The sequence below is a fragment of the Oryctolagus cuniculus genome, chromosome 4 (genome assembly GCF_051225735.1).
Source record: "Oryctolagus cuniculus isolate XC-2025 breed Fujian yellow rabbit chromosome 4, ASM5122573v1, whole genome shotgun sequence".
NCBI classification, from domain to species: domain Eukaryota; kingdom Metazoa; phylum Chordata; class Mammalia; order Lagomorpha; family Leporidae; genus Oryctolagus; species Oryctolagus cuniculus.
This window is the reverse complement of record NC_142870.1, coordinates 174,648,069-174,675,654: the sequence shown is the minus strand read 5'-3', so window position 1 is coordinate 174,675,654 and position 27,586 is coordinate 174,648,069. Positions and strand designations below refer to the sequence as shown.

The 27,586-nt window shown below is 61.9% G+C and overlaps 2 protein-coding genes across 11 annotated transcripts in view; one reads left to right on the top strand and one right to left on the bottom strand.

The window, feature by feature from the left end:
• SCN5A (sodium voltage-gated channel alpha subunit 5) overlaps positions 1-27,400 on the top strand; it is a 103,781-nt gene extending 76,381 nt beyond the window's left edge. For all 5 annotated transcript variants that reach the window (XM_070073050.2, XM_070073051.2, XM_070073045.2 and 2 more), the window contains one exon: positions 491-27,400. In XM_070073050.2, coding sequence (XP_069929151.2) covers positions 491-1,731 — 1,241 coding nt within the window. In that variant the 3' untranslated portion in view covers positions 1,732-27,400. The remainder of the gene's footprint in view (positions 1-490) is intronic.
• Positions 25,665-27,586, bottom strand: part of EXOG (exo/endonuclease G) — a 44,625-nt gene continuing 42,703 nt past the window's right edge. For all 6 annotated transcript variants that reach the window (XR_016232955.1, XM_089331373.1, XM_070073054.2 and 3 more), the window contains one exon: positions 25,665-27,586. Coding sequence is in view for 4 of the 6 variants with exons in the window: in XM_070073054.2 (XP_069929155.2) it covers positions 27,125-27,586 (462 nt within the window). In the remaining 2 variants the exon portion in view is untranslated.

Here is a 27,586-nt window from a genome sequence, read left to right as displayed (position 1 = left end):
CCCAGGTTTCTACACCAGCAGGAAGCTGGAGTCAGAATAGAGGCCGGGGTTGAGCCCAGCACCTAGGCCAAACGCCTGCCCCTCCCCCCGGGTACATCCGTGCCCCTTCAAGCCCCTGCCCCGGGTTGCTGGGGACTCAGGAGTGGGGGACCCTGATTCTCGGGGCCCAGCCTCCTTCCGCTCGCCGTGCACACAGATCTGGGCTTGGTAGAACACTGCGACGGGCTGGGGTCACCTCGAGGCTGCCGGTCCCCGTGCCCTGGCAGAGTGGCAGCTCCAAGGCAGGAGCTGTGGCAGAGCTGGGCTTCCCCAGGTGCCAGGCGAGTCCCCTGTGGCGTGGATGCCGCTGTGTGCTGGGAAGGAGCCAGGGGTGGCTTCCACAGCGCGGGGGAGGGTCCTCACAGACAGAGCCCGCGACGCGGGTCCCGGGCCCCCGGGGGTGGCGGGGCCGTGGGAGGCCGGCGGCCGCAGGCTGTGCTGTCCCCCGCAGGCACCGTGCTCTCGGACATCATCCAGAAGTACTTCTTCTCCCCGACACTCTTCCGCGTCATCCGCCTGGCCCGAATCGGCCGCGTCCTCCGGCTCATCCGCGGGGCCAAGGGCATTCGCACGCTGCTGTTCGCCCTCATGATGTCGCTGCCCGCCCTCTTCAACATCGGGCTGCTGCTCTTCCTGGTCATGTTCATCTACGCCATCTTCGGCATGGCCAACTTCGCCTACGTCAAGTGGGAGGCCGGCATCGACGACATGTTCAACTTCCAGACCTTCGCCAACAGCATGCTGTGCCTCTTCCAGATCACCACGTCGGCCGGCTGGGACGGCCTGCTCAGCCCCATCCTCAACACGGGGCCGCCCTACTGCGACCCCAGCCTGCCCACCGGCAGCGGCTCCCGGGGCAACTGCGGCAGCCCCGCCGTGGGCATCCTCTTCTTCACCACCTACATCATCATCTCCTTCCTCATCGTGGTCAACATGTACATCGCCATCATCCTGGAGAACTTCAGCGTGGCCACGGAGGAGAGCACGGAGCCGCTGAGCGAGGACGACTTCGACATGTTCTACGAGATCTGGGAGAAGTTCGACCCCGAGGCCACGCAGTTCATCGAGTACTCGGCCCTGCCGGCCTTCGCGGACGCCCTGTCGGAGCCGCTGCGCATCGCCAAGCCCAACCAGCTGAGCCTCATCAGCATGGACCTGCCCATGGTGAGCGGGGACCGCATCCACTGCATGGACATCCTGTTCGCCTTCACCAAGCGGGTGCTGGGGGAGTCGGGCGAGATGGACGCCCTCAAGATCCAGATGGAGGAGAAGTTCATGGCGGCCAACCCGTCCAAGATCTCCTACGAGCCCATCACCACCACGCTGCGCCGCAAGCACGAGGAGGTGTCGGCCACGGTCATCCAGCGGGCCTTCCGCAGGCACCTGCTGCAGCGCTCCCTGAGGCACGCCTCCTTCCTGTTCCGGCAGCGGGCGGGCAGCGGCGGCCTCTCGGAGGAGGACGCGCCCGAGCGCGAGGGCCTGCTGGCCCGCACGATGAGCGAGCACTTCGCCCGGAGCCCCGGCCCGCCCTGCAGCTCCTCCGTCTCCTCCACGTCCTTCCCGCCGTCCTACGACAGCATCACCAGGGCCACCAGCGATAACCTCCCGGTGCGGGCGTCCGACTGCAGCCGCAGCGAGGAGCTCGCCGACTTCCCCCCGTCTCCGGACAGGGACCGCGAGTCCATCGTGTGAGCCTGGCCCCCTGGCTGGCCAGGACGCGCCGACAGGCGGCCGTGGCGGCGTGACAAGCCAGCACGCGCTGGGGGCCACCTGCTGGGGCCGTGGTTCTGGCCCTGTGGCTGCAGGTGGGCAGCTGGACCGGCGGGCGATGGGGACCCAGCCTGTCCCCCGGAGCCCCACCTGTTCCAGTGGCCTGGCCTGCCCAGGGAGGGCACCCAGGGGCTCCAAGAAGCAAACCCCATGCCAGCTGCTAAGAATGGAAAACAGACTATGTTGCGAATGGGCTTTCATAAATTTATTATATTTGATATTTTTTTACTTGAGCAAAGAACTAAGGTTCTTGGTTTTCTCCTGTGGGCGGCGGCGGCCTCTCAGCCCTAGGCTGAGGTGTCTTGGGGGCAGCCAGAACTCTGCTCTCAGAGTAGCGGGGTCGGCCCTGCAGGAGTGGACGCCTGGAGGCCGGGGCGCCCTTCCTGGCTTACAGGAGTATTACAGGCACGAGGGAGCCCGCAGCCTCCCCGGCAGGCCGAGCCGTGTGGGCCACGGCGGTCCATCCACCCTCCAAAGACGGGCCTCAGTTCCCTCTAATGACCACGTGGGGGCGGGGAGTCCTGCGGCCCCGCCCCCGGCCCCTCTCCCAGGCCCAGTGTGGGATGGGGCAGGGCTGAGCCCGGGCCTCTGACGGACAGAGCAGCGGCCCTGGCTCCCTGACACGGCCTGGCACAGCCCTGAGGTCGGCTGCTGCCTGTGCGGGCCTTCCGGGGGCGGGCGGGGGAGGGGCCAGCTCACCCCCCCAGGTCCGTGAGAGGCGTTTTCAGGGAAATCTCCCCAGGACCTGTTGCGCTGCTGCCAGTCCCACGTAGCACATGCAAATCCTTCAGGGTGGAGACCGCGTCCCCGGGGTGACAGGTCCCGCCTGCCTCGGGCGTCCACCTCGCGGCCACCTCGGGCTCACCGCCTGACCTACCTCGCCGAGCTGCCCGAGGCCTGGACGCTGGCGAGGCTCGGGGCAGTGCTGAGGGGCGGTGTCGGCCAGTCAAGTGTTACGTGCCCCCGCCCCCGCCATCGCCCCAGGCCCCTGCCCGCCCCCTGGACTCTAAGTCTCGGCCCGAGCCGGCCAGGCTTGGAGAGGGTGCCCGGCCCTGGTGCACGCGGGCTCAGGACGGCGGCTGCGGTTTCGTGTGCATGGACAGCCGGAACCTGTGTCAGACAGGTGCCCGGGGCCGGCTGCAGGGGTGTGGCCGAGGGCAGGGTCGAGCGAGACCCAACTCCTGGGCTTTTAGCGTGGGTCTCACTCCCGCCCGAACTGCAGTGACCAGCAGCAGTGGAACACGCGGGGGGGGGGGACACGTGCCAGCTGTTGTCTGAGGGAACCGTGTACTTGTCACCCGACTTTGTGTACCGTAAAATACATTATTTTTCAAACAAACCAATAAACGGCCGACGTGGCCTGGTGTGGGCTCTGCGCTGCTGAGGTCTGCCAAGGGTGGGGGCGGGGCTGGGACGACGCTGAGAACCGGAAGCACTTCCGTCAGAAGAGCCGGGAGCCCAGGCGGGTCAGGGGCGAGTCGGGTGTGGGCACAGCAGCCAGCCCCCAGACAGTGACCCGGCCGGCCCTGCCTTCAGGACTCCCGGTCAGGCACTGAGGGGAGCTGGCCAGGTCTGCATCAGGCCAGGGAGGCGCAGTGGCCACCCAGGCGCGACGCCCGACTCCGCCTTCCTGGCCTTTGTGTCCACCGCACCACACTGTGGCCAGCCTCCCCCCGCAGGACCTCCCGTGGCCGGGTCCTCGTCTGTTCGGGGACAGCAGTGCCCCTGGGCGGCCTCGCCTGATGACCTCAGCAGGCTTTCACTTCTCCCTGCTTTGCCTTCCTCCCCCGCCCCCACACAGTTTTTATTTGTCGTAAAATAGAGGTAGCATACAACTTACCATTTTAGCCATTTCTTAACTTTTCATTTTCTTATGTGGAAGGTAGAGACAGACGGACCTCTTACCCACTGGTTCACTCCCCCAGAGTCCACAGAGGCCAGGCCAAAGTCAAGAGCCAGGGGTTAGGCCGGCGCCGCGGCTCACTAGGCTAATCCTCCGCCTGGCGGCGCCGGCACACCGGGTTCTAGTCCCGGTCGGGGCGCCGGATTCTGTCCCGGTAGCCCCTCTTCCAGGCCAGCTCTCTGCTGTGGCCAGGGAGTGCAGTGGAGGATGGCCCAGGTGCTTGGGCCCTGCACCCCATGGGAGACCAGGAAAAGCACCTGGCTCCTGGCTCCTGCCATCGGATCAGCGCAGTGCGCCGGCCGCAGCGTGCCGGCCGCGGCGGCCATTGGAGGGTGAACCAACGGCAAAAGGAAGACCTTTCTCTCTCTCTCTCTCACTGTCCACTCTGCCTGTCAAAAAAAAAAAAAAAAAGCCAGGGGTTCAACCCAGGTCTCCCACGCGGGCGCAGGGCCCAGCACCTGGGCCATCGTCCACTGCCCTCCCAGGTGCAGTAGCAGGGAGCTGGATCGGAAGCGGAGCAGCCGGGACCCGAACTGGCGCAGAACCGTCATGGCGGTGTCCCAGGCCGCGGTTTTACCCGCTACACCACAACACCAGCCCCAAGTAAACATTTTGAAAAGGAAGGAAAGTCAGCTACAACTCGAACTATGAACACGTTATGCTACATGAAATAAAGCAGTCACAAAAGATGATCGCTGTAGGGATGGTGAATGCCAGAGAGACCTCCAATCCTGGCTCACCCCCAGATGACCGCAGGGCTGGACGCCAGCAGCCAGCAACTGCACCAGGTCTGCCACGTGGGCGACAGCGGCCCAAGCACCTGGGCCACCTGCTGCCTCCCAGGCTGACCGCTGACAGGAAGCTGGCTGGAACTGGGTGATCAGGTCTGGGCGCCCGTGCCCCAAGTGGTAACCGAAGGCCTGAGAAGTGCCCATCTCGCGTAGCTGGACCAGCGCCTCCCTGATGCCCGGTGCTGCTGAGCGCCTGTCCACCTGCTTACTGGACACTGACTCGTCCTCTCTGCCACCCCTGGGGCACCTCCCCCAGGAAGCAGGAGGACACGGCACCCCTCCTGCGCTCTGAAGGCGGGTCCTGTGTCTTCACAGGCCTCAGCACACCCACCCAGCTGCCTGCTTCCCAGTCCACGCCATGCCCACCAGGAAGGCCCACTCGTGCCCTCATCACCACCCTGCTGCCTCGCCTCTCAGCATCTTCACCTCCCACTCAGTTCCACCAGGAGACCCCCAGGACCATCCCTCTCTACCTTTACCCACACCAAGCTCTTAACTCATGGACTGATTTTTTAATTCAAAATTATTTATTTGAAAGGCAGAGTTATACACACACACACACAGAGAAGAGAAGAGAGAGATTGTCCATCCACTGGTTCACTCCTCAAACAGCTGGCCAGGCCAAAACCAGGAGCCAGGAGCCAGGGCTCCATCTGGGTCTCCCACGTGGGTGCAGGAGCCCAAGGACTCAGGCCGTCCTCTGCTGCTTTCCCAGGCACATTAGCAGGGAGCTGGATCAGAGTGGAGCAGCTGAGACACGCACGGGTGCCCATGCGGACGGCCACACCCAGCAGCAGCCCCTAGACTGAAACCACAGTCCAAGATCGTCACCCCAGACCAGCCTCTCAGTACTTCTGGTGCCTTGGCCTCCAGCCCTGCCAGCCACAGTCACTGCATCTCCCAGCCCTCAAGGGCCGCAGCTCTTCCCGCCCCTCGGCCAGCAGGCCTGCCCGGGCACGCCCTCCCCACTGCGCCCCAGCCGGGCAGGGGCCGCGCCACAGCCCGAAGCACCGCTCCTGGACGTGCCCGTGGAGCCGGCATCTGGGCAGACAGGGTGTGGCCACCACAGCATCAGCAGTGCTGGGCCCCGCCGGTCCCCTGCAGCCTTCCTGGGTGGGGACCACCTTCCCTGGCCCCAGACGAAATCAAGCAGATGCTGGTAGACGGTCTCGGGGGCTTGCGGCACTGGTCCATGGCCAGTCGGTCAGCGGACACCCTCACGTGGCCTTCCCAGGGCTCTCCAGAGAGCCCTGCTGGGGCTGCCTGCACTTGTGCAGCCCAGGAAACACACACTCCCCTCTGGGCGCCCCTCGTGCACTCTCCCCGAGCCCATGAGCACCCAGAGGTGCAGCCCGGCCTCTTCCCACCAAAGCCCCTTGCCCCTCCAGGTGGCCCAGCCCCTCCACCTGCCAACCTCTGGCCCATAGAAAATGCTCAGAGCACTGGCCGCTGGCAGGGGGCACAGCCCCGCCCTCCGCCCCAGATTTCCAGCCCCGGCTCTCCAGGCCCTCTGAGAAGCCCTGTCAGCCGCCTCGCAGGCCTGGGTTCAGAAGGGGGCAATCGGCCCCCACAGGGAAGGCCGTCGGGTCCTGGAAGCAGCACAGCCGTCTCCACTCTCAGCCCCCTCTTCAGATCCCTGACCCAGGGGCACCATTTCCCGCCTGTGTGAAAGCTAAGACCCATGCTGGCCACAAGAGGTTGGGAAGCGTGGGGGAGGGGACAGGGTGCAGGGCTGGAGGAGGGGCACCCAAACACAGGGTGGGTTGATGGGTACACCTGCACCCAGGTGCGCAGTTACGCACACACACGCACACTTCTGTGTCTATTTATTTAAAATGAAAAAAGCGTAGGAGAGCCGTGTGGCTTAGTTCCCTGGCGCCCTCAGTGTCGGTCCCTGGATCAGCCCAGGGTAACCGGCCACAGCCGGCCATTTCAGACATACATGTAACCCTCGGCTCCGTGCCTGTGCCTGATCCAGAGTGAGGACAGGTGCGAAGACAAGGGGCAAGCCACACGAGGCGGGGCCAGGCACCCGGGGCAGTGGCATGCATGACCTGCGCGGGGGGTCAAGGCTCTGAACCCACTACTGCCCATGAGGGTGAAGGGTCAGGCCTCCTTGTTCAGAGCCCTGGGGACAGAAATGACTGCTTGGGACTGGACCGGCGAGGCGGCTCCCCCAACGGCTCCCCAGCCTGCAGACAGGTCACAGAGGCGGCCTGTGCCTACTGCAATGCTGCAGCTGTCACCCGGCCACGCCAGGGTGAGGCTGGGGTCCCGCAGCCGATGACGGAGTGACGGATGCCGGCTCCTGTGTCAGAGGGAAGGCACGCGGCCCAGAGGGCTCGGCCCTTGGCAGAGAATGAAACGCTGCTGGACAGACGTCAGCACTCACCCTGTGGCCGCGGTGTTGGCAGCCCTGGCAGCCGCAAGACTCCGTGCCCAGGTCAGGAGGGGTCAGGCAGATGAGGTTCCGGCGCCCCCTTGAGCAGAGGCAGCCCCGGGGGCAACAGCCCAGAGCAAGGCCAGGTGTGGCCTGGAGGACCTTCCCCCGCCCGATGGCGTCTCAGGCTGCGTGTGGGGCACAGCGCCCCAACCCGGCCCGCCACCCTGCGCACACCTTCCCCAGGAAGCTGAACACGTTCCCGACCGGGTCCCGCGTTCCACGCTCAGACACGGGCCTCCGGAGATGCCACACAGGACACACAGGCACAGAGCTGGCCACCAGGAGGGCGAGGGGCCGCAGGCGATGCCTACGGTCCAGGAGCAAATCCCAGGCTCCCCGCAGCAGCCTCAGGCCATTCCCCGGGCCAGGGGCAGGGGACTCGGGAACTCGGTTCAGAAATGACCCCAAGACTGGCGGCTGCCAGGCTCTGGGGGGCTCCCTCCAGAAGGAACCTGGGCACCCCGCGGGAGGTGCCAGCCTCTTGGCCAGGCTGGCGGGGTGGGAGCCAGGCCAGCCTGAGCCCAGCACGTGGAATCACCACCCCGCCAAGCACTTCCTCCCATGCCAGCTCATGGGGCTGGCATCCCGGCAGCTGCCAGGCACCTGCTGCCGGAGAAAAGCCCTGTCATCCCAGCCTTCACAGAGACGGCAGCTCAGGTTCCAGAAGGCGTGCACGGCCCGGATGCAGGTCGCCCGGCCAGCCGCACGTCCTGTCCGCCTGGCTCCCTGCTCTGGGAGTGTGTGGCCGCTGGGGCTGAGCTTGTGCCCAGTGTATGTCCCCGCAGCCATCTTGCCGGGAAGGCCAGGGCCAGGCTGCCTCCGCAGCACAGGGCAGGCAGGGCTGCCCGGGGGAGAGGCCGGTTGCACAGAGATAATGGCCTCCTGCATTCGGCATCAATTTGTCACATTTATAGCCTTCGCTCTAAAAGCCAATTAGGCCGATTTGTAGTGGAACAGAGTAACCATGTAGACAGCCCACGCCCAGAGCCCCGGAGCCCCTCCTCTGACTCCACCCTGCCTTCACCCACAGACCCCAGAGAGTTACAAGAACAGAGCCCCGCGGGGCAACCGCATGTGGCTGCTCAGGCCCCAGTGCCTGACATCCGGCCTGCCTCCTCTCTCTCTCACACCCCCCCACATCCATTCAGGAAACAGGTCCGAATCCAACCAGTCCTCAGCGGCTCCATGGCCACCCTACTGTTCCCAGCCCAGCAGCCAAAGGGGCCCCCCTGAGTCAGACAGCGCCCCCCAGCAGACCCCTCTGGTCTCGCAGGCAAAGCCTCCCACCCCCGCCACTCACCTAAGCCCTGCTAACCCCAACGTATCCAGCTGCCCACCTCCCCACTGGCCCTGCCCACGGCCTGGGCCCCGCTCCCCTCCCTCCTCTTCCAAGGCTTGTTCACAGGTCACTTTGCGGTGAAGCCGACCATGACACCCACCTCTGCCCGCTCCCAGTCACTGCTATTTTTTAGAGGATTTTTTTAAAAAAAGATTTACTTACTTGAAAGGCAGAGTTAGAGAAAGATACTCAGGTATCTCCCATCCACTGGTTCACCCTCCATATGGCTGCCAACAGCCAGGGCCGGGCAGGCTGAAGCCATCTGGTCTCCTGTGGGTGGCAGGGGCCGTCCTCCACTGCTTTCCCAGGTGCATCAGCAGGGAGCAGCGGGACTTGAACCACTGCCCATGTGGGATGCTGGCGCTGCAGGTGGTGGCTTAGCCCGCTGTGCCAGAGTGCCGCACACCTTAGATTTGCTTGAAAGGCAGAGTCACAGAGAGGGAGCGACAGAGACCGAAAGGTCTTCCGTCGTCTGCCTTCCCGCATGGCAATGGCCGGGGCTCTGCCAGGCTGAAGCCAGGATCCTATACGCCATGCTGGTCTCCCACGTGTATGCCTGGGGCCCAAGTACTCAAGCCATCGTCCACATCAGCAGGGAGCTGGATCAGAAGGGAAGCAGCCAGAATGCGAACTGGAGTTTGTATGGGATGCTCACGGCACAGGCAGCAGCCTAACCAGCTGTGCCACAACTGAGTCAGTTGTATCATTACTAAGTTTCATTTATTTGAGAAGCAGAAAAGAGGAGAGAGCTCCCATCTGACGGGGCACGCCCCGAACAGCTGGAACCAGGCCAGTCCGGAGCCTGGCGCTGGGAGTCAAACCGAGGTACTCAGAGACGGGCTGCGGCTGTCGCAAATGCTAGGGTAAACGCGCGGCCGCCTTCATGTTTAACTCAGGCTTTGTGAGGTGTGATTTATGTACGAAATGCACCCTTCTTAAAAAGTCTGGTGAGTTTTGACAACTGTGTAAGCAGCACAGCCAACAGCATAACCAAACGGCTGCACACCTCCGTCACACCGAGCTGCTCCACGGCTGCACACCTCCGTCACGCCGAGCTGCTCTCGGTCCCCGCGCCCACAGACCTGCCTTTTCTGGAGTTCACACGGGAGCAGCTCCGCACACAGCCCCTCGTGCCTGCTGCTCCCCCGGGCGCGTGCCTGCGGTGCAGCCATGCTGTCGCCCTAGGCTGCTGCCCGCTCGGCAGCCGCTGGGCACGGGGGTCCTCGCCCACGGCCCACACGTTTGCCGTCCGTCACGTGTGCACAGCGCTCTGCGGCCACGTCTTTCTCCTGGGAGAATACCTAGCCTAGCCACCGAATTTCAGGGTTTTACAGAGGCCCACGTTGACCCTCGTAGGAACTTGTCAAGGTGGCGCCCAGGGCTTGCCAGCTCCCACCTGGCACGAGACGCCGGCTGCCCCGCGTCCACGCCAACACTCACCCCTCTTGGTCTTTCTGCCGAGAGTGTGTCTCGCGATTTTGACCCATGCTCCATGACGACCACGATGCCGAGCCTCCCGTGCCCCCCGTCTCTGAAAGGAGCCTGACCAATGCTCCCTGCCATGGCCACACCCCCTGCTCGGCCTGGCCTGCCGTGGGTCCCGGGAAGCGGACCTCACGCTTCCTCGACTGTGTGACACAGGTGCCCTAAGCGAGTCACGTCAAGCACCCAACAGCATCTCCGCTACGGCGCTCAGTAAGTGCCCAGCAGGAAGTGCCCCATGTGACCGGTCCGCGTCCCCCCCTTCCCACCTTGCAGCCCTGTGTTTCTCCTGCAATGGCCGACCACTGTGCCCCGTCCACACCTGCAGCCGCCAAGCTCGGAGCTCCTGCTGGCTGACACCTTCGTGGCCTCCCCCACTGCTGCCCCCAGGCCAGACACACCCACCAGGCAGCTCCTCCCCCACTGCTGCCCACAGGCACCAGACACACCCACCAGGCAGCTCCTCCCCCACTGCTGCCCCCAGCACCTGGAAAGATGCAAAGACAAAGGGAGAGCTGGGGAGGGCAGTGACCCCAGGCAAGACCCGGAGAGGCCGGGAGCCCACCTCCTGCCCCCCCCCTCCCCCTCCACCCCTGCAACCTCACCCTGCCCTAAGGGCAGCACCGCTGGTCCCTGAGCCCCTCCCTGGGGGCAGTGGGGTGGGCAGGAGGCCAGCAGTGTTAGGAAGAAATCAGTGCACATGATCTGGGGCTGGTGCCACAGGAGGTGAGGAGGAGGTGGTGAGAGCAGGCACAGCGGCTCAGCAGGGCGCAGGCCACTGGGAGAGCAGGAGGAACTGAGAAGTGACAGGGCTGCAGGCCAGGGAGTGCCGCAGGCGAGCACCAGGGGGCTGGAGCTCTGCAGGGGGAGGAAGACCCAGGCAAGGGGCGGGGGACCACTGGCCTCCCCACCCTCCCAGTAAGCACGGTCTTCACACTCATTGTCGCCTCCCGACTGCGGGCAGCCCTGCCCGGGCACCACCTCAGTGCCACCTCACCACCCACGTGCCACCAGGTGACGGCGCTCCTGGCGGGAGACCACCACGAAGCCGTGTGTCTGCCCTGGGCCAGCGCTGCCACCTGACCCAGCGCCCCGTCTCCCCTGTGGGGACACAGACATGTGAAGCAAACTGAGCACTAGTAGGCTGACCCCAGGCCCCCCCGGGAATGAGGCACAGGGCGCCCCACAGGCAAGGGGTCCCCCTCCTCCTTCACTGACTCCAAGAGCAGCACCCACATGGGCCAGCCAGGAGACGGAGGCGTCTGTCCACTCTTCACTTAGCAAACACACACGGAGCCCCTTGCAGATCCTGGAGCTGTAACAATGGGAACAGCCAGACGAAGTCCCCGTCCTCATGTCAAGACAGACGGGAATGTGAAATCCACCCAAAACGGGGCTACTGGCAGTGACAAACCGCGGGGGGCAGGGGGTACAGGGTGCAAAGTGCAGCGAGTAAGGACTTCCGGGGCAGAGCTCGGCTGAAGGCTCACATGGAGCCGACCTGCGTGGCCATTCCCAGGCAGCGGGGAGAGAGGTAGAAATCCTGGTGTGGAAGGGCCGTGGCCCACGGCCACGTGGCCGGCACAGTGAGAGGTGGAGATCCCGGTGTGGAAGGGCCGTGCCCACGGCCATGTGGCCGGCACAGTGAGAGGTGGAGATCCCGGTGTGGAAGGGCCGTGGCCCACGGCCACGTGGCCGGCACAGTGAGAGGTGGAGATCCCGGTGTGGAAGGGCTGTGGCCCACAGCCACGTGGCCGGCCCAGTGAGAGGTGGAGATCCCGGTGTGGAAGGGCTGTGGCACGGCCACGTGGCCGGCACAGTGAGAGGTGGAGATCCCGGTGTGGAAGGGCCGTGCCCACGGCCACGTGGCTGGCCCAGTGAGAGGTGGAGATCCCGGTGTGGAAGGGCCGTGCCCACGGCCACGTGGCCGGCACAGTGAGAGGTGGAGATCCCGGTGTGGAAGGGCCGTGCCCACGGCCACGTGGCCGGCCCAGTGAGAGGTGGAGATCCCGGTGTGGAAGGGCCGTGCCCACGGCCACGTGGCCGGCCCAGTGAGGCCCCGGGAAGCAGTCAGGAAGGAGCTACTGCAGAGGCTCCTTTCCGTCGCCTGGGTCGGCTCGGGAGCTGCGCGGGATGCTCGCGGGGAGCTGCTCTGCCTCTGACCGCCCTGGGCAGGCTCTCAGGCCTCCGACGTCACACGGAGCTCCTGGCCGGCAGAACAGCTGACCCACGGGAGGCCTCTGCACCGGAGGCTTCACTCAAGACCCGTCCACCCCGACCACGGGCAGCTCGGCTCCACAAGCACTCGCCCGGGGCGGCACATGCCTGTCACTGCGGGGCCACGTGACCTGTCCCCCGGCACAGGGCCGAGATGGCCTCAGTCCACGCTTCAACCTTCTCTGTGCACCAGGGATGCACACGACATGCCCAGTGCCCTCCCGGGGACTTGCTCCTTCTGCTTGAATTGCTGAAGAAAAACAAGAAAGCCGGGCTGCGGCACCCAGCGGCGAGCGCTCCCAGCCGCCAGGAGGAGGTGGGCGCCTCTGGCTCCAAGGAGCTCTGGCACGGGTGACACGGGAGGGCTAGGCCAGGCCACGGAGCTGGAGGCCACGGGCCCCACCCCGCCCCACGTGTGGTACCAGCTGCCTGCTCTTCAGAACTGCTCCCCTCCTCGTAGGCTCCTTTGCCCGCGACCTGGAAGGAGGAGACCGGCCCGCTGGAGAGAGCCAGACGGCGACTTCAGCAAACCCCGACAGCACCGGGCCACCTCCACCAGGGCAGGACCGGAGCGCCGCCAGGCCACCCTGCAGACGCTGCGCTCCCAGCTAACATGCGGGACGGCAACCGTGTCCTGCCTTCTCTAGTGTAAACCGCACTCGCGCTAGCAGTGAACGAGCCCTGAGAATTATAAGTCACTAAGTGACAAGTAGCTGACTGATGCTAACTTTAAAACAAGGAGCCAGGAGCCGGGGTCACTGCTGTCGCTCACAGGGTCAGGCCCCGGCTACCCGGGCAGTCTCATTCGTCCAGGCCGAAGGGCGCACTGCCCTGGGCAGCCAGGGTCCCCAGCCACAAGCACACCCACAAGCTCAGCGCGCAGGGGCTCCCCGGCTCCCGACTCCAGGTCGGCCTCACCTCCGACCAGGAAACAGGCCCTGACGCAGACGGTCATCACCCGAGACCACTTCATTCCAGCAGGGCCTGAGACCTTCACTGTGGCCACCCCACCTCATCCCAACTTCCCTCCCAGGGCTTCTGGGCTCCTCATAGGAATGGCTGTCACTGGCTCTGCATCCCGCCACCTCCAAGGCAGGGGGGCCCAGTCCCCAGTGCACCGGGAAAGGGGCCGGTCCTGGCACTCAGGCCTCGTGGCTGGTCCTCCCGGGAGGGCAGCCTCCATACACGCTCGGGCCTGCATGCTTTCGACGGGCAGAGCCGGAGCCCCTCCAGGTGGAAGGCTTCCAAATGTGTCTTCCCCACTCAGCCTGTCACCAGGCCTGCTCGACCTTATCTGTGCACTGGCTGTTCACACACAAAGGTCACACGGAGCTGGGAGAACGGCTTCAGGGCACCCTGGCTGGGGTCTCCAGAGGAATTCTGACCACGAGCGCAGAGGTGAGGGCAGGCGAAGAGAGGAGGGGGCACAGGGAGGCCATGCAGGAGAGCAAGCCCTCCCCGGCTCCCCCAGAAGGCACACCCCAGCAGTGCCGCTGAGCACACCCAGGACCCAGGTGCTGCTTTCCTGGTGTCCAACAAAAGCGACCAGGGCTCGCAGGTGAAGCGGCCGATTCAGGGCTGGGGCAGGGAGCAGAGCCGTGAACCGGGATTGCCCTGCTGTGTCAGGAAACAGGGACGCATCAAAGACTGCTGGAGGAGCGTCCTAGGGCACAGGGACGAGAGCAGACATCAGCACTAGGGGGCACCAGTGAGTCCGAGCTCCATGAGCAGCAGCCTCCAACAGCCCCCACAACCACAGACTAGTGGCAAAGGGAAAGCAGACGCCACTGTAAGCCGAGGGAACAAATGGGAACAGCGACACCGTGCGCCTGCCGACGTGGCCTCACCACGAACACACAACAGGAACCACGGGGGGAGTCAACCAGCATCATCCTAGAGTAACCAGCCTGGCCGCTTCGAGGCCAAGCTGGACAAACACAAGGAGAGGCCGAGAAGCGATCCAGGTTAGAGAAGGCGGACGGGACCCAACAACCCCGTGCAGCGGTGACTCTGGAGTGAGACAGAACCAGACATGCACGGGTGACAGACGTGACAGAGACACCCGGGAGGTCGCGGCGCAGACGGGGCACCCGGTAACCTCAGGGGACACCACGCTGCAGCTGCTGACGTGGACAACTGTGCTGTGGCTTAGGAATGGAAGGTCCCTCTCCAGACCACACACACTGAAGTACTGAGATAAGAAGGCACAGTGGTTTAGGGCCGGCGCTGTGGCGTAGCGGGCAAAGCCACTGCCTGCGGTGCCAGCATCCCATATGGGCGCCAGTTTGAGTCCCGGCTGCTCCACTTCAGATCCAGCTCTCTGCTGTGGCCTGGGAAAGCAGTAGAAGATGGCCAAGTCCTTGGGCCCCTGCACCCACATGGGAGACCAAGAAGCAGCTCCTGGCGCCTGGCTTTGGATCAGCGCAGCTCTGGCCGTTGCAGCCAGTTGGGGAGTGAACCAGTGAATGGAAGACCTCTCTCTGCCTCTCCTTCTCTCTCTGTGTAACTCTTTCAAATAAATTTACATCTTAAAAAAAAAGAAGCACAATGGCTTCAACTTACTCTCAAATGATTCATACAACAAGTGTGGCCATGGCTGTGTGTCTACTATATACGTGCACATAATACAAAGCACATTACACACCTACATCGAAGAGCAAACATATATAGAACATGACCAAGTAAACAATTGGGGAATCCAACAAGTGTGGATTACATACGCATATCTGAAATAACATTGAAAATTTAACAAAAACAGTCCTAACTGCAGCAGTTGCTGGGAGCACATGCAGTGCCAGGCGCCATTGAAACGCTGCGCACATCTGGGCTCGGAGTCCTGCCCAATGCCACAGGCACGGTGCTGCTGGGAAGGTGGCCACCGGCTCTGCGGCGGAGACTGAGGCAGAGGAGCTGGAGCTACTGGCCCAGTTCCCACGGCAGGAGACGCACAGCGCAGGTGAACCTGCCAGCGCCTGCATCTGTGCTGAACACAGGCTGAGCCCAGGCCAGGGAGGGGGCTCAAGTGCAGCCCACAGGACACGCCCTCCTCACACACACAGTGAGACAGAGGACACACTCCTTACACACACAGTGTGATAGAGGACACGCACTCCTCACACACACAGTGAGACAGAGGACACACTCCTTACACACACAGTGTGATAGAGGACACGCCCTCCTCACACACACAGAGGACACACTCCTTACACACACAGTGTGATAGAGGACACGCCCTCCTCACACAGTGAGACACAGAGGACACACTCCTTACACACACAGTGTGATAGAGGACACGCCCTCCTCACACACACAGTGAGACAGAGGACACACTCCTTACACACACAGTGTGATAGAGGACACGCACTCCTCACACACACAGTGAGGACACACTCCTCACACACACAGTGTGATAGAGGACACGCCCTCCTCACACACACAGAGGACACACTCCTTATACACACAGTGTGATAGAGGACACGCACTCCTCACACACACAGTGAGGACACACTCCTTACACACACAGTGTGATAGAGGACACGCACTCCTCACACACACAGAGGACACACTCCTTACACACACAGTGAGATAGAGGACACGCCCTCCTCACACACACAGTGAGACACAGAGGACACACTCCTTACACACACAGTGTGATAGAGGACACGCCCTCCTCACACACACAGTGAGACAGAGGACACACTCCTTACACACACAGTGTGATAGAGGACACGCCCTCCTCACACACACAGTGAGACAGAGGACACACTCCTTACACACACAGTGTGATAGAGGACACGCACTCCTCACACACACAGTGAGACAGAGGACACACTCCTTACACACACAGTGTGATAGAGGACACGCACTCCTCACACACACAGTGAGACAGAGGACACACTCCTTACACATACAGTGTGATAGAGGACACGCACTCCTCACACACACAGTGAGATAGAGGACACGCACTCCTCACACACACAGTGACACACAGAGGACACGCACTCCTCACACACAGTGACACAGAGGACACACTCCTTACACACACAGTGTGATAGAGGACACGCACTCCTCACACACACAGTGAGACAGAGGACACACTCCTTACACACACAGTGTGATAGAGGACACGCACTCCTCACACACACAGTGAGACAGAGGACACACTGCTTACACACACAGTGTGATAGAGGACACGCACTCCTCACACACACAGTGAGACAGAGGACACACTCCTTACACACACAGTGAGATAGAGGACACGCACTCCTCACACACACAGTGAGACAGAGGACACACTCCTTACACACACAGTGTGATAGAGGACACACCCTCCTCACACACACAGTGAGACAGAGGACACACTCCTTACACACACAGTGTGATAGAGGACACGCACTCCTCACACACACAGAGGACACACTCCTTACACACACAGTGAGACACAGAGGACACGCCCTCCTTACACACACAGTGAGACAGAGGACACACACTCCTTACACACACAGTGAGACACAGAGGACACGCACTCCTCACACACAGTGAGACACAGAGGACACACTCCTTACACACACAGTGAGGACACACTCCTTACACACACAGTGTGATAGAGGACACACACTCCTCACACACACAGTGAGACAGAGGACACGCACTCCTCACACAGTGTGACAGAGGACACGCCCTCCTCACACAGAGGACACACTCCTTACACACACAGTGAGACACAGAGGACACACTCCTTACACACACAGTGTGATAGAGGACACGCACTCCTCACACACACAGTGAGACACAGAGGACACGCACTCCTGACACACAGTGACACACAGAGGACACACTCCTTACACACACAGTGTGATAGAGGACACGCACTCCTCACACACACAGTGACACACAGAGGACACGCACTCCTGACACACAGTGACACACAGAGGACACGCACTCCTCACACACAGTGACACAGAGGACACACTCCTTACACACACAGTGTGATAGAGGACACGCACTCCTGACACACAGTGAGACACAGAGGACACGCCCTCCTTACACAGTGTGATAGAGGACACACACTCCTTACACACACAGTGAGACACAGAGGACACACCCTCCTCACACACAGTGAGACACAGAGGACACGCCCTCCTTATACACACAGTGACAGAGGACACACACTCCTTACAGTGTGACAGAGGACACGCCCTCCTCACACACAGAGGACACACTCCTTACACACACAGTGAGACACAGAGGACACGCCCTCCTTACACACACAGTGAGACACAGAGAACACACTCCTTATACACACAGTGAGATAGAGGACACACACTCCTCACACACACAGAAACACAGAGGACATGCACTCCTCACACACAGTGACACACAGAGGACAGGCACTCCTTACAGTGTGACAGAGGACACACACTCCTTACACACACACAGTGGGGCCTTCCTGTGCACAACTCTCAGGGCCCCCACCCAGTATCACCTCAGATCTGGACACAGAAGGCAGCTTTCAGGGATGGAGAAGGTCAGGGGTCAGTGCCTTAGGGTTAAGGATCTTGCGAGGACCCCCTCCCCTCTCAGCTCCATGCTGTGTTTCTACAAAACTCTCTTCTCTGCCCACAAACCCAGAATAAGGGGTTTGTGGTCCTGGCCTGATGAGAGGGGCAGGTGTCTTAGTGGAGTGTGGGCCCAAGGACAGACCTGGGGAGGCGGGCTGGAAGCCGGTGGCCCCAGGGCCAGAGGAAGGGGGAGGAGGGCCACCGGTGCACCTGGTGATCAGGAGCGTGGGAGCCAGGCCCAGCCACAGCAGTCCCTGCAGGAGCAGGCCTGGGGGAGGGGCTGAGGGGCCCGTTCCCCACCTCATGCAGCAGGATCAGAGCCAGGGGCTGAGCACCAGGGAGGAGTCCGGGGGCTGGGCCTGTCTAGTTTGGCAAGGAAAGGGGCGTGAGGAGAGGAGACGCTGACGTCAGGATTCAGAACAGAGTGGACCCGGCCATCAGTCCCTGCCAAGGCCTGTCACAAGGCAGCTGTGGCTCACACCTGCTTATCAGCAGCGGGGTGTGGAGAGGGTGTCTCGGATGGGAGATAGGGCCGAGACAGGGCTGTCCACACGGCCCTGCTCTGCCTCCCTCATTCACACCTCCTCAGAGGCCCTCGGCCACCCTGCCCCTGCAGCCTCCGGCCCACCCCACCGTGCCTCTCCCCAAGGATCACTTGGCCTGGACAGTCAGAAGACACCAGCCAGGGAGGGCCTGAGACTGCCCGGGAGTAAGGAGATGCCACTACCCAGAGTTGCATAAGGACACAGGAGCCAGGGCCAGAACACTCGGGGTCCAAGTCGCAGTCTGGGCAGGAGAGCAGGGTCCCAGAGGCCAGAGCACGCAGGGGGCGGGGTGGGGGGCAGGGTCCCAGAGGCCAGAGCACGCAGGGGGCGGGGTGGGGGGCAGGGTCCCGGAGACCAGAGCACGCAGGGGGCGGGGTGGGGGGCAGGGTCCCGGAGACCAGAGCACGAGGGGGCAGGGTGGGGGGCAGTGCCAGTCAACTCGCGTTTGAGCCTTGTGCAGGAGAGGGTGCAGCCGCCTCACTGTGCCAGGCTCCACACCCCCTGGACAAGCCCCCAGGCCAAGCCTCTCCATTTCTGCCCCCACAGGGGTCTCCCCACTTGTGTCTGAATGGCAGTGGCAGTAGGCTGTGGACAGGGAGGGGACACAATGGGGGGTCAGGGCCTCCCTGTCTGTAAAGCAGATAGGCCTCAGCTTGTCTCCGAAGTGCTGGGGAGCCTGAGCGCAATCCAGGTCACTGACAGCCAGTGTCCCCGCCCACAGGGGACACCTGGGCAGTCCTCACAGGCAGGACATGTCATGTCGTGCCTACAGAGTAACAGGCTGGAGGGGAAGAGAGATGACCCCGATGACCTGGCGGGGGAGGGGGGCGAGGCCGGGCCTTCACCCCGCATCCACAGGAGGCCCTCACCTTAGCTCTGGCGCCTCGGGGCCAAACACGCGAAGGCCCCCGCCCCACACTCCACCAGGACGGGCTGCCCGCCCTCCCAGCACAGGCCAGGCGCACGGACACCAGCGCTTGACACTGGGTGTCATGGGAGACGTTGGCTGCCGTCAGAGCCAGGCCCTGTCCCACAGGTGCCGCTGACTCGCGGGCTAACTCCAGCACCCCGTGGGCCCCTCAAGAGGAGACGGCTCTGCGTGTCTGCCTCTAGGAAGCCGGCAGGCCACTGCAGCGACGCGTAAGGCAGTAATAGTCACCATAAGACGAGTCGTAAGGCAAGTGAGCCTGCCCACAGCCACCCGCGACGCGGCAGGCTGCCGCAGTCAGGTCTCCTCCGCGAGCGGAACCTACCGGAGTGACGGGCTCCAGGAGCTGGGCTGAGAGTGCCCTGCACTCCACGAAACAAGACGAGGTCGAAGGGCTGGCACACACAGCTTGCAGAGCCTGAGGGCGGGGGAAGAGGCCGAACTGCTGCTCACCAGCTCCAGGGCTCAGCACCGCACTGAGCCCAGGCCCAGGCCGTGACCTTCATTAATCACCAACAAGCATTCTCAGGAGTTCACGGGACCTGGCCTCCATGTCCCAGGAGCTTACCAAACCACACACATTTTTTTAATAGACATATGACTTTAAAAAAAAAAAAAAAAGATTTGTTTTCTTGAGAGGCAGTTACAGAGAGGGAGAGAGACAGAGACAGAGACAGAGACAGAGAGGTCTCCCAACTGCTGGTTCATCCCCAGATGGCCACAGTGTCCAGAGCGGGGCTGGCTTTCCAGATGGCCACAGTGTCCAGAGCGGGGCTGACTCAAAGCCAGGAGGCAGGAGCTCCTTTCGGGTCTCCCATGTGGGCAACCCTCGCTGCTTTCCCAGGCCACAGCAGAGAGCTGGATAGGAGACGCAGCAGCCGGGACTTGAGCCGACGCCCATAAGCTTCGCAGGAGGAGGCTTAACCTCCTGCCACAGAGCCGGGCCAGCCCTGCACACATTCTTAATCAGCCCTCAGCCAAGTCCTTCCGGTCCTCCTCCGAAGGAGAAACCTGACTCAGAAGGCTGCACTGGGAGCCGGCGCTGTGGCACCGCCTGCAGTGCCAGCATCCCATGTGGGTGCTGGTTTGAGTCCAGGCTGCTCCACTTCTGATCTGGCTCCCTGCTAATACTCCTGGGAAGTCAGCTGAAGATGGTCCAGGTCCTTGGGCCCCTGCACCCACATGGGAGACAGGGGAGAAGCTCCTGGCTTCAGCCTGGCCCAGCCCCAGCCATGTGGCCGTTTGGGGAGTGAACCAGAGGATGGAAGATTTTGATCCCTCTCTGCCACTCCCCAAGTCTGACTTTCAAATAAGTGAATAAATCTTTAAAAATCAAAGGCTGCAGCCAGCTGACGAAGGCTGCCCTGCTGGCAGGTGGCAGACAAGACAGGGACCACGCACACCTCCCACCCTGCCAGAGTCTGCAGCGTCACCCAGCCATGCCAAGGGGACCCCAGGTGGCAGACAAGACGGGGACCACGCACGCCTCCCACCCTGCCAGTGTCTGCAGCGTCACCCAGCCATGCCAAGGGGACCCCAGGTGGCAGAGCACTCACAGGCACTGTGATGGAGACCCATTTCTGCACTGTGCAACCGATTAAGTGCCTTCTCTCCCAAGAACCAGATGAACTTCTTAGGAAACACCAGAACACAGCAGCCATGGAACTTACAGGCGAAGCGGGCTGCCACATAACTCGCTGTGTCCCCAGAGGGATCTTCACCAGCTCTGTCTCCGTAAGCAGTCTTCACACACACTCTGAAAAGCTTGCTTACCCAATCTGTAACCTCACAGCTGGGAGGCATGGCCATCGTGCCAGCTGGCCAAATCAGGATCACCAAGAGTGTGAACACACCTGAAGACGGGGACACTACACTGATGGTATCCTTGCAGTTGGGCACACGTAAAAGCCCAAATTCGTGTGCCCAAAATTGACCATGTAAGTACACCACAGGGAACTGGCCTGTGAAACACCTGGAGCCGTTAGCCGGAGTTGAGCTGCACATGGATCAATGGTGTGGTGAGAAGAGTGGAGGGTCCCTAAGAAACGTGGCCCGGCCCCCGCCTCAGTTCAGCACCACATCCACATGCTGCACCCCGAGAGCACGCGGAACCACAACAGCGGAGGGCCTAGGACCCAAGGCTCCCCGTGTGACGGGACAGCCCCGACGCTGCTACGAGCTTCCTATCCAAGCAGGGAAGCTCTGCACGGCCTGGGCCGGCTCTTGGGGCCTCCAGTGATGGGCAGCTTTCAGCTCATCTGCCTGAGGCTCCGCTCCCCAGGAAGCTAGGGCCCCAGGGCCCCAGAGGGATGGGAGAAAGCTCTCCTTCACAGGTGCTCAGCTCAGACCACCTACCTGACACTGTCTAGGGAATGTGCGGCACGAGACGGCAGAGGCACCGAGGGACAGCCCGCTCCAAATCTCGGCTAACACAATCACCAGTTACCTGCCTAAAAAACAGGTCCAGGCCAGCGCCACAGCTCACTAGGCTAATCCTCCACCTTGCGGCGCCGGCACACCGGGTTCTAGTCCCGGTCGGGGCGCCGGATTCTGTCCCGGTTGCCCCTCTTCCAGGCCAGCCCTCTGCTGTGGCCAGGGAGTGCAGTGGAGGATGGCCCAGGTGCTTGGGCCCTGCACCCCATGGGAGACCAGGAAAAGCACCTGGCTCCTGGCTCCTGCCATCGGATCAGCGCGGTGCGCCGGCCGCAGCGCGCCGGCCGCGGCAGCCATTGGAGGGTGAACCAATGGCAAAGGAAGACCTTTCTCTCTGTCTCTCTCACTGTCCACTCTGCCTGTCAAAAAAATAAATAAATAAAAAATAAATAAATAAATAAAAATAAAAAATAAAAATAAAAATTAAAAAAACAGGTCCAAGGGTGTGGCTGGAGAACCTGCGTTTAGTGGTTCCCGACTAGATACGACGTGATCTCGACTGAAAGCTACATTAAGAGAGATTTCGGTGTACCGTGGCAAATTTTAACAGGGACTGTCAACTAGATGATAGTGAATTCTTGGCAATATTCTTAGATTTAAGATTTTAGAAATATAGGGGATGTCCTTCTTTTAGGAAGCACAAGCCCAAGTATTAAAAAGTGAAGTGCCAGCCAGCGCCGCGGCTCACTAGGCTAATCCTCCACCTTGCGGTGCCGGCACACCGGGTTCTAGTCCCGGTCGGGGCGCCGGATTCTGTCCCGGTTGCCCCTCTTCCAGGCCAGCTCTCTGCTGTGGCTAGGGAGTGCAGTGGAGGATGGCCCAAGTACTTGGGCCCTGCACCCCATGGGAGACCAGGAGAAGCACCTGGCTCCTGGCTTCAGATCAGTGCGGTGCACCGGCCACAGCGCGCCGGCCGCAGCGGCCATTGGAGGGTGAACCAACAGCAAAGGAAGACTTTTCTCTCTTTCTCTCACTGTCCACTCTGCCTGTCCAAAAAAAAAAAAAAAAAGTGAAGTGCCATCCCTGGAACTTTATTAACAAAAATCATTTTTAAGAATAAAAATAAAACAACAAATGAGACGGTCAGTATACTGGGTGAGGGGCACTCACTCTCCTCCTCAGCTTCCGGTAGGCCGGAAATCACTCTCCTCAACAAGGCTGGAGGGAGCCTGGCTGCCAGCCTGTTCTGAGCTGAGCCCAGCGCCAGGCCCCTGCAGGAGCTCACTTCTGTGCTCCCCCCAGCCCGGGGGGGGGGGGGGGGGGGTTGGCAGGCTGGCTGAAGGCCACCCTGGGCGGGGGACGTGAGGACACAGCGCCCCCTAGAGGCACTATGTGCACACACACACCCTGGCAAGCTGCCTGGAAAGGAACCAGTGCCCCACAACTCCACTGCCCCAAATTACCGGGGGCCCCTGTCAGATCCTGCCCGGCCCACTCTGAGGACTGGTCTCTGAAGGCAGAGTGGACTAGGAAATGGAACACCGGATTTCAGATGGCCAGTCTCCAAGATGGCTGACATCAGAGGCTGGGCAACGAGGCAGACAGGGGCAGACCCCACGTCCAAGGAGAGGCAGCCCTCCGCAGGACCGTGCAGGTGGCACCCAGCATGAAGGTGTGAGGGTGTGCAGGGAGCAGAGCAGACCCCGGGCACAGACAGGTTCAAGGATGGGCCCCTAACCAGAGTCTGTGACCCAAGACGCCAGTGTCCCAAGAATGAGTGACGTGACAAGCGCAGGGCCGCAGGACAGACACACTGGGCGCTAATCAAATTCCTGGGGGACGCAGGTTTTCAGTCCTCTGAAGGCCCAGATGGAGGTCACACCCCACCCTCTGACCTTCGAACACACGGCACTGGCCCACATCCTCAATGCGGGAACTGCAGGGCTAGTCTCACAACAAAGACGTCCCCGGGGTGACGTCCTCCCCCATGGCCCAGCCCACCCACACCGGCAGCTCCCCCAGTGCTGCCCGTCCCTGGACCAGGACTCTGAGAACCTGCCTGGGCCCAGGGAAGGGCGTGGCCTGGTCGGGTCTGGGTGGTGATGAGGCGCTTCTCTGAGGCTCCGGGCTCTGCTGCAAAGGGGCCCACCGCCTAATGCCCGGGAACTGCACGCAGAGGCCATCACTGCGGTCCTCCCGCCCTGCACTGCAGCCACCCCCATACCACCACCACCACCACCGGAGCTCGCCCTCGGCTCCCCACGACCACTGCCAGTGCCACAGGGGGAGGTGCTGGGGCCTGGGGGAAGCCACCCTCGCCCCTGGGGTGTCCCCCAACCCAACTGGGGCCACTGGTCGGCCAGCTTCTGAAAAGTCCACTCGCCCGTCCCCAGAGCTCCAGAAGGCACAGGAAGCCGCCTGGCAGGGCTGGGGCTGGGCCCACCCTGACCGAGCACACAGTGCCAGCCAGGCTCCCGGGGCTGCCAGGCCAGCAGAGCCCGCCTTCCGCCAGCCCCCTGGGCTACACTGTGCAGCTCAGAGGCTGGGCTCTTCTGCACCACGCAGCAGACACCAGCAACGAAGCACACAGCACCTCGCTCTTTCCGAGCCGAGTGGGGCAGCAGGTGAAACTGCCACTGGCATCCCGTATCAGAGTGCAGGGCCAAGTCCCGGGGCTCCGCTTCCCACCCAGCTCCCTGCTAACGCACCTGGGAAAGCAGCAGAGGGCGGCCCACGTGCTCGGGCCCCTGCCCCCATGTGGGGGACCTGGAAGAAGCTCCTGGCTCCTGGCTTTGGCCTGGCCCAGCCCTGGCTGTTGCAGCCGTCTGGGGAGTGAACGAGCTGATGGAAGATCCCTCCCTCCAACCCCCCATCCCGGGGCTCTGCCTTTCAAATGAAGAAATATGGTCCAGGCCGCATGTGAACATTCCTGATGCCCGTAAGTGTCTGCCCTGCACCACGCAGAAAATAAAACTCCCAATGGCAAGCAAAGTAACAGCAACAGTAAACGATGGCCCTGTTCTGCCTCTCTGAACAAACAGCAGTTGGGGGTGGTCAGAACAGTCAGTAGCCACCCTCTGGGGGTGGCTCTAATGCAGAGGGAAATCCAAGCTCCACGGAACGATTACACTGATCTGGGGGCCCCTAAAGGGCTGCGGCATCACCACTGAGCAGCCCCCTCTCCGTATCACCAGCTCTTAACTCCGTTTCCCCACGACCAAGCAGCTTTCACTGGAGATAAAAACCCAAGGCACTTAACTGACTCGAAACCAAGACTGCCCAGCCCCCAGGGGAGAAGCACGGGAACCCCCCCAGGCTGCGGGGACAGGGAAGAGACCCGGGCTCACCTCACAGCTGGTGCCCACGACCTGCCAGTCCTCTACGCTCCTACAGAAGCACCTCTCCGCTGAGCAGAGAGTATCAGATTTTTTTGGTCACAGTGACATTCTGGCTCCACACCCTGGGAAGAGAAGGACTGGTACCAGCAAACGGGGAACAGTGCTACAGCAGCCACGGTGTGCTGCCCCACCCCCAACTGTTCTTCACCCAAGAACAGAACAGGGCCATCATTATCCTCTGTATCCCAAAGGCTTGGACTTTGTTAGAAAGGAACGTGCAAACATTGCAAACACTGTCCCTATAACACTGTGAAGACATCAGTGGTACAAGCGATTTAGACAGGCTCTCATGCCCCAAAGCCATCTTACTGCCCAGACTGCTACAGAACAAGAAAGAACTCTGGTAAACCCAAATTCAGAGACCGGGCTCAGAAGAACGGCCACCCCTCCCCACAGGCAGGTTAACTGGCCCTGGCCCTCTGCCCAAAGCCCACCTGTCCTATGCTACAGGTAGAAGCAGGCACAGCAGGAAGCAAGGCACGAGCTGGGCGTCTGGGCACAGACCCTTTGCAGGTGTCCTGATCTTGAGAACAACAAGCTCACCTGGAAAGCAAAGAACACAGATGTGCCACCACGTGGCGACCAGAGGAACCGCATCCCCGAGGCAAGCAGGGCCCTCAAAGCCCTCAAAGCACTCCCCCAGTTTCAAAGGCCTGCTCTGCTTCCAGAGAGCTAGGGAGAGTTCACGTCGGACACCCGAGAGGAGACACAGCCCCTTCTCGCCACGGGGACCCAGAGGCATCGGTGAGGGGCTGTGCCGCTGAGTCCGCCCCAGTGGGCCCTCCCCTGGCCCCGTGCGCCTCACACTTCGCGGGCGACTTCTCTGGAAAGGAAACCTCGGACCCCACACAAAACTCAGTCTCGGTTTACTCAGCTCAAGTGAGGACAGGGATTTATCTCTGTGCGATAATGTGAGATAATTATGTGAGATAATGTGAGATAACACATGGAAGCACCGACAGGGTGCCGAGAACGCACTAAGTAGAAACTGCCGCCGCCGCCTGCTTCCGTAGAGAGAGGAGGAACAGCAGGTTCATGAGAGGAAAAGCAAGAGACCCAGACACAGTACGCGTGGGCAGGATACCGCACGGGGCACCGCGCAAGCCGTCCAGACACAGTACGCGTGGGCAGGATACCGCACGGGGCACCGCGCAAGCCGTCCATAGTACGTGTGGGCAGGATACCGCACGGGGCACCGCGCAAGCCGTCCAGACACAGTACGCGCGGGCAGGATACCGCACGGGGCACCCGCGCAAGCCGTCCAGAGACAGTACGCGCGGGCAGGATACCGCACGGGGCACCGCGCAAGCCATCCAGACACAGTACGTGCGGGCAGGATACCGCACGGGGCACCGCGCAAGCCGTCCAGACACAGTACGTGTGGGCAGGATACCGCACGGGGCACCGCGCAAGCCGTCCAGACACAGTATGTGTGGGCAGGATACCGCACGGGGCACCGCGCAAGCCGTCCAGACACAGTACGCGCGGGCAGGATACCGCACAGGGCACCCGCGCAAGCCGTCCAGAGACAGTATGCGCGGGCAGGATACCGCACGGGGCACCGCGCAAGCCATCCAGACAGAGTACGCGTGGGCAGGATACCGCACGAGGCACCCGCGCAAGCCGTCCAGACACAGTATGTGTGGGCAGGATACCGCACGGGGCACCGCGCAAGCCGTCCAGACAGAGTACGCGTGGGCAGGATACCGCACGGGGCACCGCGCAAGCCGTCCAGACAGAGTACGCGTGGGCAGGATACCGCACGAGGCACCCGCGCAAGCCGTCCAGACACAGTATGTGTGGGCAGGATACCGCACGGGGCACCGCGCAAGCCGTCCAGACAGAGTACGCGTGGGCAGGATACCGCACGGGGCACCGCGCAAGCCGTCCAGACAGAGTACGCGTGGGCAGGATACCGCACGGGGCACCCGCGCAAGCCGTCCCTAAGGCCCACTCAGGTCCCAGGACAAGAACAGCAGCACATGCTGACTTCCAAGGCTGAGCAGACACACCAAAGACGACGTCTGATTCGGAGGCAGAAACACTGTAGACAGCGCCTTCACACCCGAGGTGCCCGGGAGACACAGCCACAGGCGTCAGGGGACACAGCTCTCGGGTTACCACGGCGTGAAATCAGCCTCCATCCTGCAGGCCTAAGGGCTTCCTCGATACTTAGCTGCCAGGTCAAACAGAACGCAGAGAGCGAGCTGTCCATCTCTCGTCTCGTGGGAGGTCTGAGGCCTGCAACCCGGGAGTCGTCATTTCTCACATCAAAGCCGCCGGAATGCATCAGCCTGCTCCCTTCCGGCTGACCCCACACATCTTGAGATCAGAACTAGGAAGGCTTTCTTGTCTGGCTTCCCGCCTGCTCCTCAGCTTTGAGTTCTTCCAGCTTCTTCTCGTAACGACTCAGGAAGTAATCATCGGGTTCAATCCCGGCGCGCTTCAAATTTTCCATGACCTTCTCCAGTCTGAGCACCGAGCGGGCTCCCTCCACCTTCCTCGTGCTCAGGTACAGAGTGAACGCCTGCAAGTCCAGGAGCTTACAAGTATCCACCGAGCAGATGTTCCTGATACCACCGGTCCTATCCAAACGGGGGAAGAACACCAGGCCCGACAGCCTCTCCAGCTCCTGGAGAGGCACCTGGAAGTCAGGTAACTGCGGCTGGAAGCCAACAGCCTCATTGGGCACCACGAAGGCCCCCAGGGCCAGAGGCTCTGTGGATCCTGGACTTCTGCGAGCCAGGATCACCTTGTACAGGTGTGAAGGGACTGCCACGTTGTCTTCACCAATCAC